The sequence below is a fragment of the Psilocybe cubensis genome, chromosome 1 (assembly GCF_017499595.1).
Source record: "Psilocybe cubensis strain MGC-MH-2018 chromosome 1, whole genome shotgun sequence".
In the NCBI taxonomy this organism is placed as follows: domain Eukaryota; kingdom Fungi; phylum Basidiomycota; class Agaricomycetes; order Agaricales; family Agrocybaceae; genus Psilocybe; species Psilocybe cubensis.
In genome coordinates this window covers 532,687-555,623 of record NC_062999.1, presented here as the reverse complement: position 1 = coordinate 555,623, position 22,937 = coordinate 532,687, and the positions used below count along the sequence as shown (strand labels likewise).

The 22,937-nt window shown below is 44.8% G+C and overlaps 8 protein-coding genes across 8 annotated transcripts; 3 read left to right on the top strand and 5 right to left on the bottom strand.

Annotated features, from left to right (window-relative positions):
- Nucleotides 1-245: 245 nt before the first annotated feature.
- On the bottom strand, nt 246-1,994 carry JR316_0000151 (Polyporopepsin; the record flags this gene model as incomplete). Its single annotated transcript, XM_047885966.1, has 10 exons — nt 246-476; nt 534-679; nt 735-844; nt 911-953; nt 1,016-1,182; nt 1,237-1,271; nt 1,318-1,425; nt 1,492-1,564; nt 1,627-1,651; nt 1,703-1,994. The coding sequence occupies 10 exons, from the start codon at nt 1,992-1,994 to the stop codon at nt 246-248; spliced, it is 1,230 nt and encodes a 409-aa protein (XP_047753712.1).
- Nucleotides 1,995-3,003: 1,009 nt separating this feature from the next.
- JR316_0000150 (uncharacterized protein) lies at nt 3,004-6,849 on the bottom strand (the record flags this gene model as incomplete). Its single annotated transcript, XM_047885965.1, is given in 10 exon segments — nt 3,004-3,259; nt 3,311-3,912; nt 3,970-4,218; nt 4,273-4,716; nt 4,769-4,874; nt 4,935-5,101; nt 5,155-5,395; nt 5,453-5,685; nt 5,743-5,949; nt 5,968-6,849. 10 exon segments carry the CDS (start codon nt 6,847-6,849, stop codon nt 3,004-3,006), a joined length of 3,387 nt encoding a protein of 1,128 aa, XP_047753711.1.
- A 633-nt stretch (nt 6,850-7,482) lies between these two features.
- On the top strand, nt 7,483-8,330 carry JR316_0000149 (Pyruvate dehydrogenase E1 component subunit alpha, mitochondrial; the record flags this gene model as incomplete). Its single annotated transcript, XM_047885964.1, has 5 exons — nt 7,483-7,662; nt 7,720-7,727; nt 7,768-7,849; nt 7,931-8,052; nt 8,105-8,330. 5 exons carry the CDS (start codon nt 7,483-7,485, stop codon nt 8,328-8,330), a joined length of 618 nt encoding a protein of 205 aa, XP_047753710.1.
- Nucleotides 8,331-8,831: 501 nt separating this feature from the next.
- JR316_0000148 (uncharacterized protein) lies at nt 8,832-9,701 on the bottom strand (the record flags this gene model as incomplete). Its single annotated transcript, XM_047885963.1, has 3 exons — nt 8,832-9,106; nt 9,183-9,534; nt 9,597-9,701. The coding sequence occupies 3 exons, from the start codon at nt 9,699-9,701 to the stop codon at nt 8,832-8,834; spliced, it is 732 nt and encodes a 243-aa protein (XP_047753709.1).
- A 458-nt stretch (nt 9,702-10,159) lies between these two features.
- JR316_0000147 (uncharacterized protein) lies at nt 10,160-11,923 on the top strand (the record flags this gene model as incomplete). Its single annotated transcript, XM_047885962.1, has 8 exons — nt 10,160-10,214; nt 10,280-10,544; nt 10,590-10,733; nt 10,786-11,097; nt 11,151-11,298; nt 11,350-11,538; nt 11,591-11,751; nt 11,803-11,923. 8 exons carry the CDS (start codon nt 10,160-10,162, stop codon nt 11,921-11,923), a joined length of 1,395 nt encoding a protein of 464 aa, XP_047753708.1.
- A 2,007-nt stretch (nt 11,924-13,930) lies between these two features.
- JR316_0000146 (Dephospho-CoA kinase) lies at nt 13,931-14,646 on the top strand (the record flags this gene model as incomplete). Its single annotated transcript, XM_047885961.1, has 2 exons — nt 13,931-14,274; nt 14,340-14,646. The coding sequence occupies 2 exons, from the start codon at nt 13,931-13,933 to the stop codon at nt 14,644-14,646; spliced, it is 651 nt and encodes a 216-aa protein (XP_047753707.1).
- Nucleotides 14,647-14,762: 116 nt separating this feature from the next.
- On the bottom strand, nt 14,763-15,618 carry JR316_0000145 ((+)-neomenthol dehydrogenase; the record flags this gene model as incomplete). Its single annotated transcript, XM_047885960.1, has 3 exons — nt 14,763-15,366; nt 15,437-15,539; nt 15,594-15,618. The coding sequence occupies 3 exons, from the start codon at nt 15,616-15,618 to the stop codon at nt 14,763-14,765; spliced, it is 732 nt and encodes a 243-aa protein (XP_047753706.1).
- A 616-nt stretch (nt 15,619-16,234) lies between these two features.
- On the bottom strand, nt 16,235-21,638 carry JR316_0000144 (Polyporopepsin; the record flags this gene model as incomplete). The annotated part of the gene is made up of 16 exons (XM_047885959.1): nt 16,235-16,468; nt 16,532-16,677; nt 16,732-16,841; nt 16,901-16,943; nt 17,002-17,174; nt 17,242-17,276; nt 17,329-17,436; nt 17,511-17,590; nt 17,708-18,041; nt 18,630-20,297; nt 20,882-21,041; nt 21,103-21,152; nt 21,200-21,232; nt 21,285-21,372; nt 21,426-21,495; nt 21,557-21,638. The coding sequence occupies 16 exons, from the start codon at nt 21,636-21,638 to the stop codon at nt 16,235-16,237; spliced, it is 3,414 nt and encodes a 1,137-aa protein (XP_047753705.1).
- Nucleotides 21,639-22,937: the final 1,299 nt, after the last annotated feature.

Genomic DNA, 22,937 nt, shown 5'->3' with positions numbered 1-22,937 from the left:
CGTTAACCGTGTTTCGCTCCATTCTAATAGCACATATAGTCTTGTATCATTCAAGCTTGATTATTGACGCACTATTGCTCTATTGTACAATACATTGATTATACCCATTTTCAAAAATTTTCCGTTGTGATCGAAGTTGACTTGAAACGAACTGAAAGTGTTGGTATCCATTGGCGGTTTGGAAAAGAATGAAGTTGTTAATGTTGGTATTTTTCAATCAATTTGATACAGTATCTCTGTTTCAATTAATTGGATGTTGATTTGGTGAAGGGGGTCTGCGCTAGACCCACACGCCCATTTGCAGTATCGTATACAGAATAAAATCGTTGGAGGAAAGTAAAACCGTTAACGAAGTCGCCAGGGGCGTCTGTACCCGCATCCGCGATGATGAGATATATGTTTGCAGCGACTCCACCAATGTTGGTGTTCAGGGAGCGAGGCCATATCTGGGCGTTGGACGTAAATTCGAAAGTATGCTGGACATTTGGTCACGATGAGACATGGGTATCGGTTGTGGATATTGAATTACTCACTCCCCCTGCAGAGAAAAATAAGCTCTCTAAATTGCTGTAGCTGGAGGCCGGCAGCGTTAAGAAGCCGGTATTGCTATCGGGCTGACTTTTAGTCGCAGCCTGGTATTTGTTAAATGCATCGGTGGCGAGAAGGATGAGCGTGGTCCCTATTCCGTTCAGGTAAGATATCGACTCGTGTTGCATCGGCAAATAATAACGCACCGGTATCTACGATTCCAGCTCCAGAGGATAAAATTGTAGTTGACGCGCCATATCGGATAGATTGGTCAATACCCCAGAACTCGGAGGCAGGAAATGTCTTTGTCAAAGGTCTACGTATCATATTTTAATTTTTTATGCCTTCTATGAGTAGCTTCTTCAGTGAGAGGATTACTTACATGTAGGAAATAGTACCCGTAAATCTGGTCGAGTCGGTCCCGCCTGTAATGTGAAATCTATGAGAAGGAGGAATGACGGTGACCTGAGTACTTTAACCAACGCACCCCAGGTTATCACTCCGTCATGTTTATTTTGGCCAGTTGTAGGCTCAAAGGAGATGCCGATCTCGTTGGAGGAAATAACCCCCTGTGAGAAAAGGTTATCGGTCACAGTAGGCACTCGAACGCTTTTGTCGGACAAAGTTCCCACTGTGAGATCAACTGGACCGATTCTAGAAATTTTCAGACGTTTTCTGTAAAAATCTGAGTATATGTACGTCACATACCCTAGAATTCCATCTATCCCTTCAAATCCTTTCGACTGTTTTGAAATTAGAGATATCAGCATTAAGGTGGGAAGCATATACCGTTGAAGCGACTCCAATAGATTGGTTTTTGATTACCAGGCCAGGAGCCAGGGTGACCATGTCAAGATATTCGGTTCCCGAGAAGGATCCCAATCCATATCCTACATCCTGAGCATGATTGGTCACCAAATACTAGGTCTCTTTGAGCGACGCGCGTAAGTGTGTTTTACCTACCACCTGATTTGAAGTCTGGGTACTAGTGCCAGTTTTCTTGTAAGCTTTACCGGCTCCAATCCATGTGTTTGAACTTTTGTAGAAGTAGTAAGATGTCATTGGAAAGAGGACAAAATAACGACAGTATGAGTGTACCTTCCAGTGTCAACAGCAAGCGAGTCTAATAAGCAGAGTCAGGCCACAATCCTACTATCATTAAAGAAACACTCACAATATGTAGGTGGGCTACCAACGCCAACGGTGGCAATATACTCCACTTCATCGTTCTCAACTGGCTCGCCGATAACGTCGAGGGTATGAAATGAATTTCCATATACTCTAGCAATGGTCTTTGCTTTCATGTACCTTGCCCGGGCACGGTCATGCTTCAGGAGGTCAAGGCCGCCCGTGATGTTTGCCCGACGAGATATGGGTAGGTTAATAAGAGACCTATTGATGAGTATTGGATTCCCTGTTACCAACTCGGCTACAAGGATTGTGATGAGGAAAATCGTGTGCAGCATGATGGCGGCTAGCAAGCCAATGTGCTTGAGATAAATTGTTGGGTATTTAAAGGATTGGAGAATGCCAGCAGGAAAAATACTGGTCCGCGGCAGTCACACATGTTTCGTCGGACTCTCCATCCCTTCTGGCTCATAATCTCAATGATCCAAATATGAGAACGGGCAGTGAATGGGTCGAGATACAGGTGAAATGGATGGCGACAGCTGATATCACGTTGATAAAAGTTATATCAAACAGAATTGGAGCAGTTTGGAGCTAGAGCTAGAGCTAGAGGCGGGTCTATACCATGAACAGTCTGTAGACAAAAGAAGTTCAGAGACATGGCATAGCCTGAAATTAAAATCTGTGTCATTCTGTGGGAGAGTATTGTTATTGTTCAAGAAGATACCCCGAATGTTGTTCAGCTTCTAGTCCCGAAGCAAGGTTCGCATGGTCCAACCCTACCCTCTGACTATTTTTCTACAACACAAGAAAGCAAAATTAGTTACACAGCATCATCAAGGTAGGCAAGTTCATCAGGGATTCTGGGAAAATACGACAGCAAATACATTACCTGTAGCGTATTGCCATAATTATTTGGGCGTTATGATGCCATATCTGGTGAAAATCTCACTGATTTCAAATTATCAGTGATGATCATACAGACAGTGTGTTATAATGTGATGAAATGCTGACCGCCACATTATCATTGGAATATCATGATGATATTGTCATTATATCCACCACATCATTCAGCTGCCAGAATTATAACAATCTGGTCATGTCTTGTCATCTATACTGCATAACTGTAAAGTAGGAATCATTATTATGTTTAAACGGCCGCTTAGAGGTAATAATGGTAACAAATTATAAGCATCGACACCTGAGCTTTTATGATGTCATACCGGAGCCATGTTCAAAGGCGAGTCGAAGGATTGCGTCATAGAAGCTCGGTCAACTCTGAACTCAACGTACTACTCATTTGAGATGTAACGATTGTGCAAAATACACGCATGAAATTATCCCAGGCTACAGGTCATCGTATCCGTTATCTCCTTCACTCAGATCAGTATCTGATTCCGAATTTTCACCCCCACTCTCCGACTCGTCACTTGAATTGGTGTCCACTTCAACCATGCTATCAAATTCTCCCATCCCAGAGCAATCTTCCATTGTCTCATCATCGTCATCATTGTCATGGTCGTCAATATCAGCAGCACCGGTGCGGTTTGTGTGTCCAACTCCAGTCCCGAAATGACGAGAAAGCATGTCACGGTCAACAAAACTGCAATCATATCTTCAATATAATGCATGGAAATCAGAAACCTTTACTTACATTCCGATATAGTAGTTGCACCAATCATCAGTTTCGCCAATGCATCGTGCTTCTGTTGGAGTGGTGATGGTAAGCAAATTGTTTGTTCGACCATCAACAAAGGATGGCAAAAGGTGACAGCCCCGAATAACAAGAGACGGGTCCAAAAATCCATACGCCATTTCGTCACAATCTGGCACAAATCCAACTTTGGGCAATTTGGCCTGTTTGCGGCCAAACTTGTAACCTGGCTCTATGCCCAGCCAGCGAACCCACAAAAACTCCATCCGTTGGGGGGCAAGATCAGTTGATAATGGGCCAATATGCTGGACCTGGGCGTGAAACACTCCCATTACTGAGGCATACCAGAATGGATGAGTACCAGGCTCCGTCTCGGGTGAGTGAAGCATTATAAATGGTTGGTTCCGTGAGACTGTGTCGTATGAGCGTTGCATGTCGTATGTAGTAAAGTTGACGCGCAGTGTGTTGACACGATACATAGTATTGTTGACGATACGCACTGTATACCGATCTTCATTTGTAAACATTTCATCAGTGTCGCCATCGAATTTCTGTCCTAACAGGCGGGCTAGCAAATGATTTTGCAGTTTTGGTAGGAAGTTCTAAGAACAAATATGATTGTCAAACAGCTAGTGGTATTAAAAACCCAATTATCGTACCACTTTAGCAGGATCTTTGTCCGCAATAAATGAAAAAATTGGGACACGTTGATTCTGGGATTTAGAGATGTAGTGAGTTTTGTTGTCTTGAGCAGCTGCGTCAGCTTCATTCTTCTCAGATTTGATCTGACTAGCATCAACCAATTGTAAAGCATTCATACGGTTATACTTCTTTGAAATTTGCTTGTTTGCATCCTTTTTGTTGGTCAGGCGGTAGAAAGACTTGATGAGACGATGAGCCAGTTCTCCCTGCCATAATTTTCTAGTCAGTAATGATTATAGATGTCTGAAATTGAAGCATACTAATTGTGTTGAATATGAGTCAGTTGTACCAAAGCGACGAATATATTCCACGTAATCGCCTAAGAAGTGCCACTTGATAGTAAAAAGGTTCAATTTGATGGGTTTACGAGTTGGCTTGGGCACTATGGTAGGTATTGATACCTCAGATGAGCTTGGTAGTACTGCTGCGGTAGAAGCATGGGCTGATTTTCTTCCTTCACGCCTAGTACGTGCTTCAATCTCTCGCGGCAGTTCATGAGTGTCATAATGGCTGCAGGTAAGGTCACGAAAGCCTCGCATCAGTTTTCCCAACTCTGTGGTAACTTTTTCCAATTCTGTTAAAGTGCCTTCTGTATGAATGCGCATCTTTGCCAAGCCATGCCACTCAGCTGTTCGATAGAGAAGTTTTCTGAGGCGATAGTCATCTGCTTCTGGAAGTAGCCCTTCAAAGACTGGAACAGCGCACTGCACTTTTGTCAGTTCTACCTCAATTTATATATAAAATGAATGATATTACCTGGAGAAGATCCTCAAAATCACGCCCGGCAAGTTTCTTCATTTCTGACGAATTGTTTGAAAAGTTTCGTATGGTACCTTGACCAAATGTTGAGAGCAGACGATATCTATAAAAGGAGAACATACCCGTCAGTTTACATTGAAAATGCCCATTCTGTAGCAGATACCTTTTGTCCAGCTCACTGACTAGATCATCGGACCCCTTTGAGGCAGCATACAAAATACGTATAAGGTGCGTAAACAATGACTTCCAGACTCCGAGTTCAAATTCGTGAAGAATGTCAGGTGCTAGCATTGGTGACGGATCTAGATTGAGCCTCTCAACAAATGCATTCTGTAGGTTTCTGATGTTAAAATATGATTGTGCACAGAAAGACGGTTGTATACCTGGGTTGGTACACCCGAAAATTCCTGAAGCCGATCTTCAACCTGCTGACTCTTTATTCCGTATCCCTGTCGATATATAAGATCACGAGCAGCTTTGACCTTTTCTACCATAAATGTTCGCAGCTGCTTGACTCGAGTTTGAAGATCTCGATAGAGACCCATTAAATCAAGTTTTGACCGGTGTACCATGCAACGAGGACAAGGAAACATTCCTTTGTCTCTAATAGTTGCTAAAAGCACTCTAGAAATTGGCCCTGTTCAGTGCACTTTAGAGTATTATCAAGTTAACTGCACATACTTTTCAGGATAGTCTGCTGAATATGTAAAAATGCGTGGATATATGCGTCGCATGATGCCATCAATGCAGCGGATAACCATGCCATATTTATATGCATAAACAAATTCGTCATCGAGGAGGTGACACCAGATACTATGCATAAGCTCACGGCGACTGTGAGTGAGAATTTGGCTTTTTTGGGTTTTCCATTTGGTGTTATGCTCAGCGGCAAAGTCCTTGAATGAATCTGGAAGCTAATTGCCTAATATATGAGCAAATAGTCAAAGAGATATCAGAATGCAAACACGTACTGAAGGGATATATGCAAGGTGCTGCAATGCTCCTGACCCAGGAACGGCCCGAACATATTTGCTAATGTTTCCGAGCATCAGGTAGATAGGCCATGCTTTTGCGTTTCCAAAATTTGTAAAATGTGTTGCATCTGATAGCGGCATAACAGCGGCAACAACCCTCTCCAGTTGGCAGTCTTCCTGACCCGGTGGCAGGAGCCCATGTTTCTGAATATAGTCATGTACCTCAAGAAATGCATCAGAGTTATAAACCTCTGAAAACAACCGTTCTTCACGATTCGAGGCGGACTGCTGCTTTAAAACAAAAGGAGAGTAGTGGACAAGATGTCCAAGGGGGCCAGTAAAGAATTCCGAAATAATAAATGTGATAGACCGATGAAGTAGACCAGGAATTGTGTATGACACCGGCGGCCTGCTAACTGTGCCCGATGGAACCAAAATGTCGACAGAGCTTTCTGTAAATTGACTTCGCAAGGCGGAACCTGCTATGGCCTGGTCCAACTTTGCATTCTGGTTTCGGGCCTCAAAGTCAATGAGGTCTTTTGGATTAAAATCGTCTGCCAGCAAGACATCATGAACCAGTTCATTTATTTGCTCATGAGACTTGGTTGTTTGACCGTTATTTGCCCAGGTCATTAACCGACGGACTGTAGGTGCTAGACCTTCCATATATGAGTGAAATGTGTCCTGAACGGTCTGTAGCAGGGGCATAATTGGTGGCTGTTTGGCGAGATCGGATGGTCGAATACAGAAATCAGGATCACGGGTAGGACGTCGAGGATAGTGTCTCCACACTCTAAAAGTGTCCATAGGAGTGTCATAACGGTCCAGAACATGAAGTATCACACATCGAGGTACTGGCTGAGGATTGTGTGGGGCAGCAGGTGGTGGTGCAATTGGTATGGGCTCCATATTTTGCATAGGTTTCCTATTAGCAAGTCGCCGAGACCTTCTTTGTTGTGGATTGGGGGACTCAAGACCCAGATCTAATGATTCATCTCCATATCCAGAAAATGGTGCTTCATCCTCGTTTGTTTGATACGATTCGGAGTGGCAATGGGCGCGTGTGCGTGTGGTGCGAAGATGCGGACACGATTTCATGTGCATTGTAAGGCCAACTTGGCGTGACAACGATTTACGGCAACCAGGGGCTGGACATATGAACTGGGCCATAAGATCAAGGCTTTACTGTGCAGCAAGAGTAGAATAAGTAGCAATAAAGCAGCAAGGCAGGAAAATTAGGCGTAAACGACTCGACGCGCGCGCACATTCAAGTCATGTGACATGTCACTTGCGCAACTTGCGCCAGTTCCATGTTTGTTCTCTTCATACTGCACAGATCTACATGGCCACCGTGCCCTTCTTACCCCTCAGCTTCCCTGAAAAACCATGGATCATCCCTGGGCTGGGGATTTCAGGGAGACTGAGGGGACAACAAGGGTTCTGCTGCCATGGATTCTGCTCCATCACACCCTTCTCATCACCCTAGAACGACACCTCCGAGTCAGACATTACACTGTGCTTTAGTTTAGCAGCAGCCGTTGTGGTAGTGAGTATCAGTCCAATACACCCATCGTGACACGTCTCTCATCGTCATTCTCTGTTCCAGGATTTCACCCGCATCTACTCATCTCTTGCGTGCACATCTTGTGTGGCATCCCGTTCAGCAATTGGCCTTGAACACGGAATCACCAAAGATGACTGTGTCATCACCACCTACCGCTGCCACCCTAGGCCAGCATGTCGCTTGGAAAGGGTGGTTTGATGCACATCTTTATCCCTTCTATTGTCGGTGCTCAAGTACCCAATGGTGCTGGTGTCAGCTTCGCCCAGAAGTACATGGGCGAGAAGACCTGCACTTTCGCTCTGTATGATGATGGGGCCAGCAACCGGGGACAGGTGTTTGAAGCCTACAACATGGTGCGTTCATTAATTGCGCATATATTCCTGTTTCCTTAATACATTGCATCTCTATAGGCCAAATTGTGGAACTTGCCCACTGTCTTTGTATGTGAAAACAACAAGTACGGGTATGGGTACCTCTGCCGCCCGCTCGTCCTCCAACACCGAGTACTTTAAGCGCGGTGACAAAATCCCTGGTCTCCAGGTAGGTTTACCGTTCCGTGGTTCTTGCTTCTCCCGTATGTGTTCATTGCACTGATGCTCATTTGTTCATCTGTTGTAATAGGTTAACAGAATGGATATTCTCGCCACCAAGCATGCTGTTGAGTATGCCAGGAAGTGGACTGTCGACAACCAGAATGGTCCTCTTCTCCTTGAATTCGTGACATACCGCTATGGAGGACACTCGTGCGTTTACCAAATTACCTCGTGTAAACTGCTTTCTGACCCAACTCCACAGCATGTTCGACCCAGGAACCACCTACCGTACCCGTGAGGAAGTCCAGCGTATGCGTTCTACCCAGGACCCCATCTGTAGTCTCCAGAAATACATCGAAGAGTGGGGTGTTGCGAACGAGCAGGAGCTTAAGCAGCTTGACAGGAAGGCCAAGGCTGAGGTCGACGCCACCGTCGAGGAGGCCAAGGCCAGCCCTGAACCATTGCTCACGTTTGCCGTCTTACATTGAAGAGGGGGGTGTTGCGAACGACCAGCCCTGAACCGTCGCTCGCGTTTGCCGTCTAGGATGACCTTTTGGTTGGGGTCTTCGGATAGTTTGTATCGGCTCGCCATGCACACCACCCATTGCACCGCCAAACCCACTCAGTTCGTCATCAACCCCCGTGCCACCTCCATTCATACTCACTCACCTACAAAAACGTCCCTCACTGGCATCGCAATCTTGAGCGCGTCTGCAAGAGCATTCCCATTGTGTTTTGCGGAAAAAGGGTTGACTCGGGTGCTGGCGTGTGTGCGGATGTGGGAGCTGCAATTACGACATAGTTTCGGAGTCGACAAGTATTGACAACCATAACGCCTTATCGATGCAGACAGGCCGTCAAGGCAGATACAACATTTCTGCTGCTGCTTCGGCTCAGGCTCAACCGACTTAGTAGGAAGGAGAAATAACACGCTTTGGTTTGTACAAGCTTTTTGTTTGCTACAGTATGTACTGACCAGCCCATTTTATCTACAGGTATGATTCCCTCAAGTAGCGTCTATGGCGCTTGCGCAAGTCATTCAAGACACCTTCCAATGTAGCAATCTCAGCCGCTATTTTTCGAGCTTTACGCGCCGCTTTGCCCGCATTGCATCGTGGAGTCCCAAGGCGTAATGGCGCGGGTGGTTCAGGGAAGTCGACGGGTGTGAAATGATAAATCGGTATGATTTTTGGTCTCTGATTATTGTGATCTGACTTGTTTTCAGTTTCGCTAGCTTGTGCTGGGTCCATGGAGCATGCAGAAGCTAGAAGTTGACACATATCAGTGATCAATGAATCGGTATGTAACGAAACAAATCTATAACTTGCCAGTATTGATACAATTTGCAGCCATCTCTTGCTCCACAGCTTCGCGAATTTCCTGAGATAACTGTGCCATGTGTTCTTGAGTATCGAGGCCAAACAGATTGGCCATGTGACGTTCCATTGACTCTTCCGACCAATCGACAGTTAGCTGACTTTCCTCCTCGACAACTCTCTCAATAGATCTGTTGATCTCATCTTCCTCCTCAACGGCTCTCTCAACAGCTCCGTTTGAATGGTCTTCAAAGATAACAATTCCGTCATCACTATCCAAAGTATTGCTAGTTATTGAGCAATCAGCAACTACAGCTGGCCCCATCTCGCTGTGAATGTCAAAGTCATCTCCTACAGAAGCAGGTGGTATGTGCAACTGTATACACTCATTAAAGTAAGTAAAGTTTTTCCTTTTTACACAAATTTTAAAATGCTTACCTCGCATTCTTCAACTTGGGAGCTTTCAATAACCTCGTCACGTATTGTTCGAGTTCGAGAAGAAAGAATGACTGGATAGACATTGGTGGAGATTCCCCGGGGCATGCCTGCCTCTGTGGGTTATGTGTGGTTTTGTGTAGTAGATATTCGTGCAATTGCGATGTTAGAATGGAATTACGATGCTAGAATGTAGATTTAAAGGAGAAATTTATCCAAGCTTGGCTACGTCTTCAAATGGTGTAATTTTCAGCCATCAATTTTGTTCCCACAGTGTGGATCTCAGACGATTGTCACACTACAGATTGTTGATTCATTACTACCACCTTGCCACCTCATCTATTTCTTTATTCTCCTCCTTTATGTCTCTTTCTATGGCTTTATCCACGTTGGCACAGAGGTTTTTGAGCCCAGAAACACACTGCAGTAAGTGGCGTAGAAAATTTCCATAGAATGTTAATCATTTCCCGCCTTCCGCACCCAAGGCCAAGCCTATGGCTACTCCTGTTTCTATCGGTTTAAAACCAATACAAAATTTTATCTTTCATCATCCTATCCTGTATAGCATGGACCGTCGATATGGGGGAGGACATCGAGGAAGAGACCCACTTGATGATTACGGTATGCAATGGCTTGCACTGTGTTCTTATCTATTCTCTCTTTAATGTTTTTGTGTTACTTGACAGGTGGAGCACCAGGATCAACGCCAATCCGTGGGCCGCATGGGTCTCGAGAACATCATGACCCTTATAGCCACTCTCCACTACCACCAAGCTTTCCGACATCGTATTCAGGCCAGCCACCATCATCTGGCTCATCATCTAGTCAACAGTCACAGGAATCACCCACTCGCTTGCAACTGAGGGCTGAAGTGTCTAGTCTTAAAAGATTAAATGAGGATCTGACGGCCAAGCTTGGAGCAAAAAGGCATCGTCCATGGGCTGCGTTGCAGTAAGTATTGTCATTGTATATTTTAAAACTCCTGCTAATGTTTAGGGATGATTCGGATGGCCATGCGGAAGGACGTTGCCTTCGAAAGGCTGTTTCATTGTTTGATAGTATTGAAACTCTTCATCTTGCCCAGGATGTGCATCATTTGGACCCGGAGACACTCAGCATGACTGCTAGCCAGATTACCAAGTACGTGCTCTTCTTTTTTGCTTTACAGCCGCTACATTGACTTTGTTTTTAGCCACATTCGTAACTTTCAAAGCTTCAAACTACTGCTCAGTTACGTTCCAACTCTGCGCCCAATTCTCAGCCCTACGTTTGACTGGCGAGTCAAGTCTGACAATTTAGCCTTTCTTCGTAATGTTGAAAAAAAGGGAAATGCTGCACGATCCGACGATGTACGCCGTATGAAGGAAGAAGTCGCTACATTTCTGAACCAAATGTACAACCCAAGCCAGCATTTTTTCACAAAGAGCAGGGATCAGCGAGGCCTTCAAAACACAATCACTGGCCGGTTGCTTTGTCCTATTATGCATGACTGGTCAAACGAAATGTATGTTGTAATTTATCAAAGTATCACCCTTCTAATCTCTATTCATTTTTTAGTGTTAGGGCCAAGGTGTGTGCTGGTGATGTAGACTTGAAACCGCGTCTCCGAAAAACATGTTTCTTGGGTGCATTGTATCCTCGAAATCATTGTTTAGATGGCCATTCCCTCGACTATCTGTTTTTGAGAAGTACACTCTTAGTCAAGGTACGTTGCATACCATCCTTAATATAACAGAATTTAATGTATCGTTCAAAGACTTACTGTGCCCTATTCACTGGCCCGGCATCAGCGGAAGCCTTTCATCCCGATGATACAGTGGGTGTTGGTGCCATGCGTCTGGCCAATTTTCGTCGGTCTCGGAAGGCAACAAAAAGGTCTGTTGCGGCTATTATCGGGTTGGATGGACGTGTAACCCCTCGCACAATTGCATATGCTGCGGTCATTGTGAGTTTTTATCACTTCTTTATTGTTTATAATTACTCAATTATTATTCTAGTTGATATTTAATCTTACCGACGCAACTCAATGGCAAGATGAATATTATTACATCAACTTTAGTCGTCTCTACAACTTTGTTGTGGATTATTTTGAAGATACACGCCAGCATTCAGAGGAGCACAAAAAGCACATCACAGAACTCTTGAAATGGTGGAACGAGTGAGTTTAATATCTTTAATTCTGAGAATTTTGTTGATCTGTTATATGCAGTATGGTATTCCCTAATGGACCGGTCACAACTGAAGTTGGAGAAGATTCAGATGATGAAGATTCTCCCTTTTCCATGCTTCGTGAGTCGCGTGCGGTGCATGCGGGGGAAGGGAGTGCGTAAGCTATGTAGATTGTTTTTGGATTACAGAAATATAAATTGTTTGCACGTGAATTATTCAATTACCCTTAAGAACGCGTGTAAGAATGTGGTATAACGATCACAGCAAATCAGAAATGTAGCAAGTAGATGTACCAGATATCATTATGACAACGAGTCCATAATGTAGGTGTAATCCAATGGAATTGTGCATATAGATTACAACAGATGATCGTTTTGTTGTAATACCGACCCGAGGCGATAAAGTCTTGGCAGACCGGCTCTACATGACATTGGCTATATCATCACATTACAACCCTCATGGTATACTATCATCCGTGGTATAATACTTACACCACTTCCAGCCGCAACGATAGCATATTATACAAATTATATCACATCATATTGTACGATAAGATTTTCCCTAAATCTCTGATGTTGGAAAAACCGAAAGCTGTGTTTATGCATTTTTCTCTACGGTTTGAAGTGTCCGTTGGCAGGGGCTGGTGTCACCCTTTAGCAGAGCAAAGCAACGCTTTCATGAGACTTCATGATACCCAAGATCGCCATCCATTCCCATTCCTATTCCCATCTCCAGCCACCTTCAAACCTTCTTTCATCACCCCGAAGTTCTTTATATCAGTTTCACTCGGTAGCATATCCACACAAGGGGAGCGTTGAAAACGGCCAGAGAGATAGAGACGACACACCTGAACCCACCTGGTATTCCAACTTGTGCAATGATCAGGATCGATACTTTTCATGAAATTGACTTAAAGCCTAGTCAAAACTTCTGTGTGAGGTTGTATGTTTTGATTCGAAAATGAATGGTACGAGTCGCCCTGATTCGTCACTGGTAAAAGACCCGTGCGGAGTTCGGGCGGAGGTTGAAGCTGACCGATAGCCGCTATAATTAGATAGGAGGCGGGTTAACCTTGACTTGAAAATAGACTATATAGTCTGTAGAACAATCAAATCAACAAGTTCACACCTACGTCCACGCTCACCTTCCAACTTGCAACTTCAAAGAATTGGTCTCTGCACATGTCGACTCCACAAGCTTTACTTTCCGAGGAAATATCCTTACCTCAGCTTCACCAGCAAAGCTCCAGGAATGTAACTGATCGGATGCCGGCTGAAGTGCTTGCATACATATTCCAGCTCTACATCGAACCAGGCAGTGCCACAAGATTCGACCCTTGTATCCAGCCCAAGGGCTTCCTTCCTCTAGGTGCCGTATGTCAACGATGGCGCAATATTGCTTGGGACTCTCCTCGCCTGTGGGCCTTGCGATTGAGTGGCTTGGCCGTTTCAGAAAACTTTTTCTTTCAATTTTTCTCGTGGAAGAATATGGAACATATCGGACAGAAATGTTCCAATTTTTCATCCCTCTAGCAGACGTCGTCGTCGAAACTCTTCGTCGTTGTCACTATCTCAGCCTACGCGTGAGCTACTCTATACTTACTCGTATCTCCATAGGACATTTCTTTGGTTCACCATGTGTCTTGAAGACGTTGAAAATACATTCTTGCTCCAATTCATTGCCTGACTTGAATTTTAAGGCAGAATCACTCATTCTGAACGTCCCATACGTCAAGCTAGACAGCCTTGACGTAGACTGGAGCAATCTTACGGAACTTGTTGCATGCTGCTCATATATCGATTGTGATTACAGTTATTCGTCAAACAAGTCGCAACACAGAGCCGTGGAATCCAAGTAATGATATGAAAGCAGCTATAAATTAGGTATGCTACTTTCGTGTTTAAATCTATGGTGTTGTTGTTAAGCTTGCCGAGACCGGCTAGACTCGGAGTTTGAGAATGCTCTCGCAGGGTCTCCCGGTGTTCCAAATTACCGAGTGCACGTTCTTACTTTGACTACTTACCATACCCCACGTCCCAGCGCCACAGAACTACAACAATGCTTGGTACTCCTTCTCCTCACGTCTCTTCTAGCTCGTGGGCAATAACGTAGGCGCAGTGATAGGCCTAACAGGAGGTATTGCCACCGGAAAGTCAACAGTGTCGTCGATGCTCAAAGCGTCCAACGTCCCCATCGTCGACGCCGATGTGATTGCGCGCGAAGTAGTCGAACCTGGGATGCCTGCGCTGGAGAAGATTAAGAAGGCGTTTGGGGATGACGTACTTCTTCCTGACGGCGCGCTTGACAGGAAGAAACTTGGGAGCATCATTTTCAACGACGAGGGCAAGCGGAAGCAGTTGAATGCGATAGTTCATCCTGCTGTGAGAAAGGCAATGCTCTGGCAAGTACTTGCGTTCTGGATAAGAGGGCACAAGTATTGCGTAATGGACGTTCCTCTGCTGATTGAAGGCGGGCTATGGCAGTTGGTTGCTCAGGTCGTTGTGGTGTACTGGTGCGTATTTGTTCTACAATGTCTTGCTGCTAGAACGGTATCGACTAAGACACGACTTTTTTAAGCTCCGAGGAACTGCAGTTGCAGCGGCTCATGCTCAGGGACGGATCGTCACGCGAAGATGCGACATCCCGTCTCAAATCCCAACTTCCAATCACGGAGAAAGTTGCCTACGCTGATATTGTCATCGACAATTCTGGTTCTAAACAAGACCTCGAACGACACATTGATGGCCTGCTACAGAAACTGGAGAAGCAATCAGGTTGGTCATGGCGATTGAGCTGGTTGGTACCGCCGATAGGCTTGCTTAGAGCCCTTTGGATACTATTATGGAGACGGGTGGCCCGTCGACCTAAACGATCTTCAAAATAATCACAGTCTTCCAATAGAGTCTTCCTATGGTCATTGAAATCATTCCGTCCAACGAATTGAAGGTAAATGGAAGAACTACGATCATTGATTTCTTTGTGGGCAACACAATAATATATCTACCATATGGAGTCATCGCCCCTCGAGTCAACAAATTTGCCAGTGATTCCGTCTTTGTCCAGCAAGGCATAAGGCAGCAGAAGCTCTGCTCCTTCCTTTGCGGTCTTTCCGCCCTCCGCAAAGAAATTGAGCTTGGTAGAGCAAAATCCGGGGCATACCGCATTCACTTTGATACCTGCGTCCTTCAACTCGTAGGCCAAAGCTACCGTATATGAATTCATCGCAGCCTTGCTTGTGTTGTAAGCGACGAATTTGTGGAGGAATTGGTATTCAGGGCGTGACATGAGTGTGTTGGATCCCATTTCCATGCTGACATTCAAAATAACGGCCTGAGGGGATTTGCGGAGGAGGGGAAGAAGTGTGGTGGTCGTCTGTACGAGTCCGAAGAAGTTGGTTTCCATCGTATCTCTCATCACGGAAACTTCGACTGATGTAGCGATTTGCTGAGCATCCATTCTGCTGATGCCTGCATTGTTGACGAGCACGTCGAGCCTTCCCTCAGCTTGCTCGATCTTGTCCTTAGCAGCTTGGATGCTTGCGACTTGAGTAACGTCAAGTTGAACGTCCTTGACGGTTGTCAATCCTTCACTGATAAGCTCATCTCTAATTGATTGGAAAAGCAACATGTGTCAGGGAGTAATGTTGACAAGACAATGCAGAAACTCGCTCTTACTTGATTTTTTTACCGGCCTCTTCATTTCTAGAACCGATATAGACGATGTGGCCCTTCTCTGCCAGAAGCCGGACAAGGGCAAGACCTATGCCAGCATTTCCGCCTATACAAGAACTATCTCAGATTTTCAAGTCGTGTAGTTGGAGTGTTGACGTACCAGTTACGAGGATGATTTTAGACATTGGTTGGACGAGGTTGTTGAAGTGTGAGTGTTATAAAATGGTTTCGAAGAGATTGATGCTTCATTGGGCACAAATCTCACGTTTTATAGGTGAAGCAAAGGCCTGATGATCTACATATGCACACCGATTTCCCTCTAAGCATATTGTAGTCAGGGGCGGAAACCTACGGAATGACATATCCTGCCGGTTCATGACGACAATAATTGCCGTATTCGGTTAATGCCGAAATCGCGGCACCACGGCATTGTCTGCACTCTTACCGACTTGGACTGAAGGAAGGGTCCAAGTATACACTGATTGCTATACTATACGTCAGCCGCCAGACTACGCAAAATTATGCCGGCTCTCCAAGGATGATTTACACATTGAGATGCACAAACTGAGGATATCAGTTTACTTCCATCCACATAAACTGTCATCTTAGTTTATTAAGAATTTGGCCTCTTGTCTTGCCAATTTGACGTATTATGAAACATTGGCTACACCATATTACGAGTTCTCAAAGTACACGCGGATCCTCTGCAAGTGGCATGAAAAGTTTCTATACTAGTAATTGTACATCGGATGGATCACTATTTGATCCCAGCTTGAGGGACGACGCGTCAAGGTAGCTAAACTAATTGGATGTATCTCTTGTAAACTCTGTCTCTGCAAGACCCAGGCGCCTGTTTGCGGTATCGTATACACAATAAAATCGTTGAAGAAAAACATAGCCGTAAGCAACGTCTCCATAGGGGTACGGAGTTCCCGCATCCGCAACAATGAGATAAATGCTTCCAGCGACTCCGCCTATGTCAGCGTTTAGCGATCGAGGCCATATTTGCGCATTGGAAGTAAATTCAAAAGTATGCTAGAGAAAGGTCACGGTAATGAGAAATGGTACTTGCTGGAATCAACTCTACATGTTACTCACTTCTCCTGCAGAGAAAAATAAGCTTTCTAGACTGTTGTAACTGGAAGCCGGTAGCTTTAATAAGCCAGTATTGCTATCGGGCTGACTGTTTGTAGCAGCCTGGTATCTGTTAAATGCATCTCGGGCGAGCAGAATAAAGGTGGCACCTAATCGCTTTCATATCAAATTATGGCCCATTTTGTACACAAGCATTGACGAACCTGTATCGACGACTCCAGTTCCAGAGGACAGAATTGTGGTCGATGAGCCATATCGGATAGAATGGTCGAACCCCCAGAATTCAGAGGAAGGAAATTTGTTCGTCAACGATCTGGGGGAAACAAATTATGGTTTCGATGCATAGTTTCCCCCAGCGATGCGATTACTTACATGTAGGAAATATTGCCTGTGAACCAGTGCGAGTCGGGTCTGCCTATTACGTCAATCTATGAGGAATGAGGCCGGCCTGGGTACTTTATTAATGAGCGTACCCCAGGTTATTACTCCTTTAGCACCATGTTCATCAGTTGCAGTGGTTGGCTGGAAGGTTATTCCGATTTCATTGGAAGAAATTGTCCCTTGTGAGAAAAGGTTGTCCGTCACAGTTGGGACTCGAATGCTATTGTCAGACAAGGTTCCCAAAGTAAGATTAACAGGACCGATTCTAACTCATCAGAAAGCGTCAAATATAATGATGTGAAACCGAGCTAATTAAGCAGATGTATCCGTACCCTAGTATACCATCCACACCCTCAAATCCTTTCGCCTGGGATGAATAATCAGCAAGTTTAAACTTTAACATACCAGAAGTGAAATGCCTTGTTAACAACTCCTATAGATTGCCGTGCGACTACGTGGCTCGGAGTCAGGAATAAGTTGTCAATATATTCGTCTCCAAAGATGGATCCCGATCCATAATTGAGTTCCTGAGGATAAGGGTTAATGACATTGTTTTTGCCAGTATTTTTCTTTGAGCAAAGCCTATAAATGAGGTACCTACCACCCGGTACGTAGTCTTGTGACTGGTAAAGGTTTTCTCGTATGGTCGGCCGGCTCCAATCCATGTGTTTGAACTTTTGACTGATGTAAGTTGTCATTGCAAAAAAGAGAACGGCAGTATACCTTCCAGTATCGACAATAAGGGAATCAATAAGGGGAATCAGGCTACCATCGTACTGAAGTTTAATAAAAACTTACAATATGTAGTTGGGTAACCAACGCCGACCTTGGCAACGTAGCCAACCCCGTCGTAGTCAATGAAATCGAAAAAATCGCGAACAGACCGCAAATCTGCAGGTCCTCTCGAGACGGCCTGTGTTTTAATGTATCCGACCCGGGCACGGTCACGCTTCAAGAGGTCAAGACCACCCGTGATGTTTGCCCGACGAGATATGGGTAGGTTAATAGGGGACCTTTCAACGAGTATTGGGTTCCCTGCCAACTCGACTACCAGGAGTGCGATAAAGAAAATTGTTTTCAGCATGATAGGCCAATGGAGTCGAAGTACGCCTTTGAAGGTAAACGGGCTGGACTTTGTTCTTTAAAGCAATTAGAGAATAGCAAGAAAAGAATACTGCTATCAGCGGCATTCACACATGCTTCGTCTTATTGCCTTCCATCCCTTGGTATCTTGCCTTCCATCCCTTGGTATCTATGTGCCGAGTGTAAAACCAAGCAATGGAAAAAAAAGCTACAGCTAAAATGGATGGTGACAGCTAATACCTCACGTATAAAGAAGTCGTCTCAAGATGGAACTTGGCAGAATTGCAGCTAGAATCAGAGATAACGGCGGGTCTATACCATGAACAGTTTGAACATGGAAGAAGTTCAGAGACATGCGACGGTCCTAGATTAAAACTCGTGTCATCTCGTGAGAAAGCTTTCTTCCGGTTCAAAATACCCTTCGGAATAGGCATAGCCTGATTACCTACTCACATTCCTTTCTTATCCTGTTTTTTGCCCTTCTGACAATATTTCTTTCGACTATTGAAAAATATTATCCTATAGTATGGTCATATACAAGGCTGAAAAGCAACGCCGCCATGAAAGTGGACAGAATCACATAGTATACACGGGGCCCATCATCCCCATGTCCATTCCTTTCCACCTATAAACCCACCGCCCCAGAATCATTTATATCCATTGGGACCGGCCTTCCCTCCATAAACTGCTTCACATCATCTGGGGCCTCCCCAACAACGCTTTTGAGCGCAACATACGACAGGTAGAATAAATCGCGCCCCTTCACTTGCAAATCCAGGCGAACTTCAGCAGCGAGCTTGACAAGCTCCGAAAAGGACTGCCAATCTCGAATCAAACCAAGGGGGGGTTGCTTGGAATTTTCGGCCTCTCCCTCGCCAGTACGACGCTCAGAGTCCATTTGTGGCTGGAAGTAGCCGTACTCTGTGTACATGGTAATTTTTTCCAAGCCTGGCCTGACAACCTCGTACCCGTTACACTCGCCATCACTCGTAAACAAACGCTTATGACGGAAGCCAGGAAGCTTTCCCCATGGAATTGGATTACGGGTATCAACTGTGAAAATTTTCAGTTGCGGAAGTAGCACGGGATGTGTTTGTGAGTCGTATCGAAATTCCACGCAAAGAGCGTTGAAAAACGGCAAGAGAGATAGAGACGACTCCACACCCATCCAATCGTCCAACTTGCGCATCCAGATAGTTGTGAGTGATGGGAAGGCGGTTGCGATACGGTAGAGGTCCTCTCCCGAGCAGATTTCTTCGCCGAGCACGAGGCCGGTGATGGGGCAACATGACCTATGCAGAAAATCTAGCACCGTAGAAGGTTGCAGTGTTGCATCGTCGTCGATAGTGCAACCATCGAGCTTAGGGCATGTAATCTTTTGGAGGAGCTCAGAGACCACATCTTCGGTGTGGTACATTGGATTGACGTAAAGATTTGTCAGTTCATGGCATACGACGGGACGGCCAGTGCTTTGCAATGGGAAGTCGTCACTTTTTTCAAGATCGACTATGTGACATACTGCTATTCGAGGAGCAAGTGCAAGCACTTGAAGCACATCGTCTAGGACCATTTCGGCCGCCCCGTATTCAGTAAGGTTGTTCCAGTTGATGGTGAGTGCGTCCAGCGACATAGTTTGCATATTAAGGAAGGATGGCGCAGAGGATGAAAGATCGAGAAGGCATGTGCTTTGAGGGGTGTCCAGATACAGACGCTTTAGCGCTGTTGCTGGAACAGATGCCCAGCTGAGTCGGGAAACTGTCGATCCCGGAAGCCCAATTAATCCGAGAGTATGTAGCCGATTCAGGGAATGGCTGATGGCATCCATTAAAGGGATAAGAAGTGCTCCAACCTTCATTTGAGCACGCATATTGTCACTTGAATCAGAGAGAATATATCCACGAAGAAAGATAGTCAGGGGATATTGGCCCGAACGGCTAAGCCACTCAACTGCTAGTTGAATTTGTCCATGCGTTGTCGCTTGTCGTACGTGGAAGGTTTGAAGTGAAGCCCAAAGTTTAGGACACGCCCAAGCAACATGACGCCACATTCGACAGACAGCGCCGAGAGGAAAAGCACCCATTGGACGAATGTCATAAGATGCCTTATTGTCTTCATCGACGTATAGCTGAAATATGTGAGCAAGAATCTCGAAAGGCAGTTGATTGCCTTTGATCATGATATTCGGTGATGTGCTGGTATCCTGGACTCCGACTTCTCGATGTTCGGATTTTTCGATGAGGTTAGTGGTTGGCACCTTCAATAAGACAGTTTCACCGGATTTATCGCAATCTCCTGGTAGGGCGTACTGGGAAAAGTCCATTCAGCAATGATATGTTGGAAATAAAGGAGAGATACTTGGCAATACAATGACCTGCAAGAGTCAAATTGAATCTCCGTTTCCTCATGGCATTAGATGGAGAGATGGATAATGATTATGTAATGAGTCACAGTCACGGGATCGTGTCTCCAGTCGAAAAACGCGAGGCGCGATCCCTATTCAGGGGCGTTATCGAGCAAAGTAACGCAAAGTCGCAGCAAAGTGGCTGTATAGAAAGCCATTTGAGACTTCAAATGCTATACATGATTGTAAATTGAGATTTTGAGACTTTATACTCATACAACATTGAAAGAAGGGCGATATCCTAAAATCAAGCGGTGCAAATATACACCCAGATTTCACTTTCTGATTCGTTCATGGTCAGCTGATGTCTGCCAAATTCCATACGACCTCTCTCCATGGCGATCTACACTGCGCTGCTCAACTCCCCCATCATCATCACGTATAACTCGTTCAATCGTGAATCTTATTTCAGATTGACGTGCCTTTGTTCGCTTATTCGAGAAAAATTGTTCAGATTATATCCCAGCTATGCAACCAATTTCTCATACCTGTGGAGGTTTGCCATCAAAATCATCACCTTCAGCCGCCTTTATGGATACTGTATGCATATTTGGCTGCGTGATGGTCGACCCGTGACTATTGACACCTCGAACAATATTGGGACCTCTTGGTTGGAGCCTGTCCTTCATTTTCTTACGAGCATTTAATCTTTTATCGAGCTATGTTAGTGATCGTCGTAAATAATTCGGTGATGGAAAATAGAACTTACGCTGCAAGTAGCGAGTTGGTGTACAATCTCCCTAATGAAAAGTGTATTGCCTAGGAAAATTAGTCAATCTGCAAGATGACGTATATACTATACATACAGCAAAGTAAAGGCCATTTGGTCGTATGAAATACTTCATTTCTGGATTAGCGAATTAAACTAGGTAATTGACGAAGAATTCTTACTGCAATTACAGCTCCGATCTCACATGCACTTGTAAGAATACCCGTTGCGATCACGTAATGAAAGACGTCTTTCAGTACTAGACGTGTTCTGAGGAAATACAATCAGTCTTCTATCGTCCAGATACATTAATTATCGCTCACGCTGGAATTTTTGTACGACTATTCGAAACTTTCAAAAAATAACACAGCAACCCAGCAATCACGACGTCGGCTGGATGAATTTAAGCGTTTAGAGTAAGGCTTCGTTCGAAAGATATACAATCATGACTTACAAAGAGCACTGATGAAATAAAGAGCCGCCGACTCTTTCTCAGTTAAAACCAGCTCCGGAATAGTGAAATGCGCGATGATCATCTTCAACGGCAGGTGTATGTTGAGTACCAAGGCCGTCAAGCTGGGCGCAAGGGCAATGCAAAGAACTAATATCTTTTTATTGCTCAGAACCCAAATTCTGTTATAAAATTGAGTCCAAGCTCCACGATAGCTATAGCTACTAGCATGTCACTCACCGATGCATGAAATACAATTGGCACACAAAACACGACATCCCGACCAATAAGATGTGTATGATTAACTCATGAGTGGCATTGACCAGTGCCGGTTGAAATCCCCAATTTGTGACCAGATAATGATACATGAACTGGCAAATTATCACCGTGTGTATGGTATCCAAACTCCTATAAATCAGATTGGCAAGTTAGAACTTGGTTCATCTGAAGAGTGAGCAATCCCAGTCGAAAAAATTACCATGCTACCGAAACCTGAAACAGGACTTGTGAGATACCGTAACCCATGTGGCGCATTTGCCTTTGACTAGTAACACCTACCAGTAGTTTGAACTTCAGTGGGTCATTTGGAAAATTGTCGAAGTAATTCCATGTTTGAAAAGACAAAATTCCTTGGAAAAAGATGGCAAAGAATACTGGATGACATTCATTGTTTTAATGTTAAGATATAGATCGAGTCCACCGCGTTCACCTCCAATCAACATGGCACCAAATGTACTATCCAGTGCTGAGCTGGGTCCTTCTCCTAAGGGAGCCATGACTAAGGAGCGTAAAAGTGGGAGTGAAAGAGAGATGTTGGCGACGATACCACAGTACACTTCCTGTAAACGTCAGAAAATGTGGGTATATATCACATTATTCTGACACAGATGCTGAGCCAATACCGAGGTGCGACAACGTGGGTCAGCCTTAATTTCCCACTCAAACGACGTTCTTCACCCTGGACTGTGCCATTTTGGACATCTGTGGAATTATTTTCCAGATGAAGGCAGAACACCGGACTGATAGTAGTAAGGAACGATAACAACGGCGTGTAAGTAACATGACATGCTCAATCGTCGAGTATCAGCAACATAACTCATGAGCAGGAATTTCCATGAATCTCTGGGATATTCAACCTATATTAAGTGAACGCACTGCCTTATTAGTTCGCACGTGTAGAGAAAACAGGGACACATCACCGCTGAACCGGATAACCGCTGCCGCTGCCCGTCAATCCCCACCAAGTTGTTTCTGATGGTCAACTTCCAACCCGACTGAGGATACACCTTGCTGCGGAGTTCATGCTCTTGCGGGAATTACTGGGAATCATCATTAGCAGTAGACATGATCATGATCTTAAACAGACATTTAGGCTCAACTGAGC